The following is a 7,812-nucleotide window of genomic DNA, read 5'->3' as shown; positions in this document are numbered from 1 at the left end:
TGTAGGGGAGTTCCTAGTCGGCGACGGTTGGACTAAGGAACTAGTATAGGTAAGCACATGTACTTTAGCCCCTACTAACGTCTTACCATCAATAAAGAGAGGAATTATTCAATCATCTGTGTCCCGTGAGATCTATTCCAACTTTTCATTCGAGTGCCCGCTCGCTCTTTGAGCTCGCTCCATAATTATATAAAACTGTGTTCTTGCTTGTTGCTAGCATCATATTAATATCGTGTGGTTTCTATTGTTCCTTGCAAGGTGCGCACAAGGCTGACTTGCTACCTTTCAAAGGCTAGCGAGTGCCGCACGGTCCTCTTTGCACCCTCGCAAAGTCGGCCCGTGACACTGGAGCTCCTAAAACATCCAAAAAAGCTAAACACACTCTCTACAATAGCTAAAAGCTAAAATAGAGTCTGTTAAAGTTGCTCTCATCTAAGTCATCTCACTAGCTAAATAGCTAAAAGTTATAATAGCTCAAGTTTGGCTAGTCTGCTGGAGCTCCTAAAACATCCAAAAAAGTTAAACACACTCTCTAAAATAGCTAAGGAGTTAAAGTAGAGAGTCTGTTAAAGATGCTCTGAGTATCATCTTTAGCAGAATCTCACTATTGCTAATATATTGTCGAATTTCAGCAACTACACCAGACTCTTAAAAGTATTTCAATAAAAAGAAAATTCAAATATATGCAGGATGAGTTGGGGCTTCATAACCCTAACTCCCAAACACTAACTACTCACAAGCCATACAAAATCCTGCAACAAAACTATCAAAAGCCTCTTAAGACATACAAGATTAATCCTTCAACAAAAGTATAGAAACATTGTAAAATAGATTATATATAAGGAAGAGAGATGCATCAAAGTTAATCAGTTTGGTCATCACTCCTAGGCCCTTGCTAATATAAATTACAAAATTAATTCTTATAAACAAAAATAAAGAACCAATGAAAGCACATCTCTGATCTGTCATGGACATGACTGAGAAGTTTATCCTGTAGATATAACTTCCTTCCCTGTCTAATTATCTAAATTGAGTCCAACGTCCTACTTTTTTCCTCCAAAAAATTACAATATAAACAAAAATAAAATTGTTTCACTTGCACATAAAAAATTTTCAATGTGATTCATGTGTCAACAAGACTAGTTAGTATTAATTACTCTTCTGAATAAGTCCCCCAATTACCTTTATTTCAATTTCTAACTCGTACCTATCCACTGATGAATAGGTTTTGGGAAGTCTAATGCGCTCTAAGAATAGCAATGAATGGTTGGGAATAGAAAACAGTAGAATATGGGACCTAACGGAAGAAAGTCACAGAATCTTCGCGGTTTTGAAGCTTAGTTTTTCTGAACTGAAACCGCCATCTTTGAAGAAATGTTTTGCGTATTGCGCAATGTTCGAGGAAGATTTCAATATGGAAAAGGATGACTTGATCCAACTTTGGATGGCTTTGGGGTTGCTCGAGTCTCCCTCTCACGAAGGAAATCGAGAAGAAATGGAGTGCATAGGAGGCAGTGCATATTTTAACACTTTACTGGGGAACTCTCTTTTTCAAGATGTTACAAGAGATAAATATGGCACCATTACCCATTGCAAGATGCATGATCTTGTGCACGATCTTGCTAAACATGTGTCGAAATCAATGGACTTGACACGGTATTGCAACAAGATTCAGCATGTCCAGCATAATCAATCTTCATTGCCACAGAGACTTCCAAATGAAGCCCTTGTTCAGATCCTGCCTGAATTTAAAACTCTGCGTGTTTTGAAATTATATGAGGCAAACATTTCAGAGTTGCCTGATTCAATTGGAAAGTTGAAATACTTGAGATATCTGGATGTTTCCAGAACAGAAATCAAAGCACTCCCCAAATCCATTGGTAAGCTTTATAACCTGCAGACGTTGAGAATGCACCGTCTCTTCAATCTTGAAAGGCTCCCAACGGAACTGCAAAAGTTGATCAACTTGAGACATATTTATTTTGATCGAACGATACAATTTCCAGTTGGGCTGGGGAAATTGACTAATCTTCGAACATTAACTCGCTTTCCAGTGGGTAAGGAAATAGGTCGTGGAATAGAGGAGCTGGCTGGCCTAAGCAAATTGACAGGTGAATTGACTATTTCTTATTTGGAACATGTGAAAGACGGAGAAGAAGCAAAGAAAGCAAATTTGGTGGGGAAGACAAATATACGCAAATTAAGGTTTCAATGGTCACAACAAGAAGACCAGTCAAGTAGCGACAGTGATGAGGATGTACTGGAAGACCAGTCAAGTAGTGACAGTGATGAGGATGTACTGGAAGACCAGTCAAGTAGCAACAGGGATGAGGATGTACTGGAAGGCCTTCAGCCACATTCTAATTTGCAATTCTTAGAGATCCACAAATTCAAGGGTGAGAGATTTCCATCATGGATAATGAGCAGGTCGTTTCCATTAAACAATTTAAAAGAGATTGAATTCGCCAACTGCAACACTTGTGAAAGACTACCAATGCTTGGCCATCTTCCTCACCTTGTACATCTGAGGATAGATACGATGCGGAACCTAAAATTTGTTGGATCTGAGTTTTATGGTTATGATAATGTGGCTATGAATGGGGAGACAACAAAGACATTATTTCCTGCATTGAAAACTTTAAGTATTGTGAAGGCCAACAAACTAATAGAATGGATGGAAGCACCAGTGTTGCCGAAGGTCAGGGTGTTCCCTTGCCTTGAGGAGTTGACTCTGAGAGATTGTAGGCAATTACAAAGTGCTCCGAATCATTTTCCATCTCTCCAGAAGCTGGAAATAGAATCTGTGGATAGTGGCATTCCCATAGCAAGTATTCTAAGCACTCATCTAACCACTCTCACGTATCTTTATATAAGGGATGTCAAGGGACTTGATCATTTGCCGGAAAAGATGTTAGAAAATAACAAGAATCTTGCATCTTTGGAGATACTTCACTGTTACGAGCTAACTAATCTTGCTCCTCATGAGTTCAAGCACCGTTGCTCATCTCTTCAGTCGCTGTATATTTGTCGGTGTGATACTCTGAAGTATTTACCAGATGGGCTACTCACGCACTCTCTCAAACAGTTGCGTTTGGTGGGTTGCGACAGTTTAGAGTCCATCCCAGATATTACAGAAGGTCTCACATCTCTTGAAACACTGACCATATATGCATGCTCCAAAATAATGTCCGTTCCAATTACATCTAACGGCCTCCCGTCCCTGCAGAAATTAAAGATTGAAAAGTGTCCCGAGTTATCAAGCTTACCCAGTGGACTAGAATACTGTACTTCTATTCGGAGTTTAACGGTAATAGAGTGCCCTAAGGTCACATCCATTTCAATCCAAAGTATGAGTACATCCCTCCAAGAGTTGTGTGTGAGTAATCTAGAGTTTCTTTCAACTTTACATGGCGGCTTCTCATCACTCCGTCATTTGTCAATCCAAGGATGTATGAGTCCACAAATCGGGATGGAATTCTGGTCCTCTCTTCAAATCCTCGTCACTCTTCAAGAATTGTCAGTGGGACATTGTGATAATCTAGACACGGTACCAAGTTAAGACAACCTAACATCCCTCGTTAAGTTGTCGATTTCTCATTGTTCTCGATTAACATGTCTACCGAGTTTGGCAAGCCTCACATGTCTAAAGGAGTTGAGCATTGGTCTGTTCTGGGAGGAGCTCGAATCATTTCCCGATTTCCAGGTTATACCACAACTTGAATCATTGGACTTGTGGGGGTGGCCTCTGCTGGAGTCTCTGCCTGAACAAATTCAACACTTCACTTCTCTGACATTTTTGAGAATTTCATGCTTCGATGGATTAGAGGCTTTGCCAGAATGGTTGGGAAACCTTACAACTCTGGAGTACCTCGACATCGGGGGTTGCGTTAATATGATGTATCTACCTTCTGTCAAAGCCATGCAACGCCTCACCAAATTAAAAAGTATATTCATCTCAGAATGTCCCCTTCTAAAAGAAAGATGCAACGAGGAGAGCGGCCCCGAATGGCCTAAGATCAGTCATATTCCACAAATCACAGGTGACTTCTTAAGAACTTCACAATTTTTTTTTTTTCTAGCATAAAAATTTATTGAAACAAAAAGAAAACTACAAAAGGGGGGATATAAAGCCAAGACCCCTTAGGGAAAGAAAAAAAATCAATCGAGTAAAACGCAGAACTTAACAATATGCTGTATGCCTCTTTTTCTTTTCCTTATTCACACCATGTGGCACCAGGTTGAGTACATTTGCAGTCATATAAATAAGTAATTAACACACTTTTCATTTTGGATCCGGCTCATTTTGAATCCGGCTCCTCTAAAGTGAAGAGTGTGTGAAGTTAGTCTAAGTTCATAAAATCTAGACTTTCTATTTGTTACAAAGGTTTTAAGAATTGACACATCACTATTACTTAAATTTTTGATTTTTTAGTCTAACCCCAGTTAACTTCTTGTTAACTATATCGTTAACTCCATTGCAAATGCAGCTTGGTCTTAAGCTAGGGCTGCCTCCGCCGTATCAAGGTTTCCAACCAAACTCGCACCCCCTTTCGTGTTGAATCCCTTATCTCTGCCGCGTACTTCCCCCATGGCTGCCGACTCGTTCCCACAATACCAAGTTTAGACGACCTAACATCCCTCATTAAGTTGTCGATCTCTCATTGTTCTCGATTAACATGTCTACCAAGTTTGGCAAGCCTCACCTGTTTAAAGCGGTTGAGCATTGGTCTGTTCTGGGAGGAGCTCGAATCATTTCCTGATTTCCAGGTTATACCACAACTTGAATCATTGGTGTTGTGGGGGTGGCCTCTGCTCAAGTCTCTGCCTGAACAAATCAACACTTCACCTCTCTGACACATTTGAGAATTTCATGCGTCGATGGATTAGAGGCTTTCCCAGAATGGTTGGGAAACCTTACAACTCTGGAGTACCTCGACATCTTGGGTTGCGGTAATATGTTGTGTCTACCTTCTGTTAGAGCCATGCAACGCCTCACCAAATTAAAAAGTATACTCATCTCAGGATGTCCCCTTCTAAGAGAGAGAGATATACCGAGGAGAGCGGCCCCGAGTGGCCTAAGATCAGCCATATTCCACAAATCACAGGTAACTGTTTCAGCACTTGACAATACTATGTTTTTCCCTACTGTTCACACCATGTCCACAAGGTTGAGTACTATATCAGTCATATAAATCAGTAATTACTCGTTATTATATTGGTATGGGAGAAGATTGACTGAACTCAGAATTATGAAGTTTCAATTGTTTTGCTGTGCAAATCACATAAATCTTAACAATATTATAATTAAGTTTATAACTTGTTTGTCTTTATGCATTTGTTTTGTTTTTCCGGCAGTGACCTATCTTTTCTTTTTCATTAGTTCTCTGAAGCAAGTGGTTGCATGCGTCATTAACTGAAGCTGTATATGCGACACATCTAAAATAAGAGAGCTATGGGAGTACGGCTTTATGTCAATTCGGAATTGCTTCAAGTTTCACATTGAAAAGTGTAAGTTATGAGACATCTCCTAGTCTCGTTACTGTTATCTTCCCCCTGGCTCTCGTGGTTTTCTTATTATCACCTACTTTCTGTTTTGTATCAGCAGGATCATCAACAGTATCTGGAGGCTGTCACTCAAATGGAGAAACAACTGTTGTTCAAACAAAGTCAGGTAGTGCTACTTCAGCACATCCCTTTCCCAAGTATGGATTTTATTTGCTTATTTCTTTGCAGACGATATAGGGCTTCGATCATTCATGTTAGTGTTTGTGCGTTTGGTCTTCAAACAGATTCTAAATAGGTACAACATTGCATATGGATTGTTTTAAAACGATCTGTAGACTGTAGTGGAAGTGAACATTCTAAGTGATTGATCACCAAAAGTAAAGTATCTGGTTGACGTACTGGTTGAATCTAATGAATACGTCACCACGTTAGGGTGCTTAGAGTGATGACAGTGGTGTTAAATAATTCTCATTGTTTTAGCTATTTACACATAAATGTCATCATTTCAAGCACACATAACTGGTTTGGACTTCATTCCTTCAAGTACGTATCTCTTTGTTTACACATGACAATGTCAGGTTTCTCTTGCTTGTTGAGGATAGTTAAATGTAGAAATCATTCACACTCCAAAGTCTTATATATATATTCTCCATGTCTGATTATGTGGATGCGTTATGCACTTATGCGCACAAGTCTCTGTACGTGGTTAGTCTTTCATACAAATTTATTGTCTGACGGTCCGTTGTTCTTTATTCTGGGAGCTTGGTATGTTTGATGATTAACTCTCTTCCCTCCCCCTCTCTTTTGACAGATTGTTGGTCACACGCCTGTTTCTGGAGCATTTGTATCCACTCCTGCTCAAGTGAGTGGAGGCGTGGAGCTTATGAGTCCTTTTTTTGGAGCATTAAGCAACAATCAAAGCCATCAAAGACCAAGTTTAATTGAGAAAACCTTCTCAAGATTATCTACTGTTGGTTTTGGCTCAACCTTTGTATGAGTCAAAGTGGTTGTTTGCTGTGTTTAAATGGGCATGTATGTAATAACCATATGTATAGATTATTCGAGTTGGGTGAGAACTACCCTATCTGTAATAGAACAAAACTGAAATACTGCAGCAGTTTTGTTCTGTGAGAAAACAGAGAGTTGAGAGAAAAACAAGTGTTATTCTCTGTTGAGATTGTGTGAGAGTAATTGTAAACAATCCTTCTCTTTGATACTGAAATTGAGTGGTTCCATCTGCTCCCCAGATGTAGGCAAATTGCTGAACTGGGTAAAAGTTTCTGTTGTTTGGTTCTGTTTTCCTACACTTTATACTGCCTGGTACTTGATTTGATTGTGGTTGGGTTCTATGTACCTATTGTTGCTTTCTGTATCTCGTTAGTTTTTGCTACTGGTGTGTCTTCTTGGTACATCTACAATTGCTTCACAGCAGGATATATAACACTTCTACACGCAAGCTTCGGTAGATATGGCTGATCACCGCAGCTTGTGTTCCACATAGTCGGTTCTCAATCTCCAAAATGCTTAGAGAACCAACTTGGGAAGCAAAGTTACTCAAATTGCATTCGCCATTCCCCCAACGGCAACCAAGGCTTCCTCATACCTATGGCGAGGCACCGTGTCTAACAAGGCTATGCTGGTTTTGGTGGCACCGATACACCAAACTTAGCTAGATATGTACCGAGTTCCTCTGAGATGTTACATTCATGCATCATATGCTACGGAAAGTAAAGCACATCCAGACGTATGTGTTTGTTCTAAATACATACACATCTATAAATTGTCCTCAAGGGAGCCAATAAATCATAATCTAGAACTACAGTGGTTGTAAAAGGATGACCTTCCGAGATTTCCTCTAGATGTGGTCTTGATACTATGATGTATGTTCTAGCAAGATGAACTTGTTCTATTTTGGTATATATTTACCATAAACTAAAGTTCAGTCATCCTGGACAGTGGACACTGTTCGTAAGGCCCCTAGAAGGCTAGAACTTGCCATTTTCTCCTGCATTGTTACGTAGTCATGTTTAGCAACCCGACTTTACAGATAAAGACCTTGGTTTTCTGAAGTAGGCCTCTTCTCCTCTCGCTTCAGTTTCTTTCTCTGCGGCGGGGCACGGCCTTCACTTGGAGACCCTGAAGTATGAACCTATGAGGGCTTCTATCAAAGAGAAGGCAGAAACTTCACATTAATGAGCACAAAAATAAGACTACTGTCATCCACAACTTCTAAATTTTGTGTTGGTGTACAAAGGCTTTTGGTTCCTTCAGTGCTGTACAACCCAAAAAAATATCAAAACAAATCCA

The 7,812-nt window shown here is 39.8% G+C and overlaps 1 protein-coding gene across 1 annotated transcript; it reads left to right on the top strand.

Annotated features, from left to right (window-relative positions):
* Positions 1 to 1,393: 1,393 nt before the first annotated feature.
* LOC101305869 (putative disease resistance protein RGA4-like) lies at positions 1,394 to 4,498 on the top strand. The gene is made up of 3 exons (XM_004305204.1): positions 1,394 to 3,137; positions 3,825 to 4,040; positions 4,488 to 4,498. Exons 1-3 carry the CDS (start codon positions 1,394 to 1,396, stop codon positions 4,496 to 4,498), a joined length of 1,971 nt encoding a protein of 656 aa, XP_004305252.1.
* The last annotated feature ends 3,314 nt before the right edge of the window (positions 4,499 to 7,812 follow it).

This window comes from Fragaria vesca, linkage group LG6 (assembly GCF_000184155.1).
Source record: "Fragaria vesca subsp. vesca linkage group LG6, FraVesHawaii_1.0, whole genome shotgun sequence".
In the NCBI taxonomy this organism is placed as follows: Eukaryota; Viridiplantae; Streptophyta; class Magnoliopsida; order Rosales; family Rosaceae; genus Fragaria; species Fragaria vesca.
This window is presented reverse-complemented; position numbering and strand designations above follow the sequence as displayed.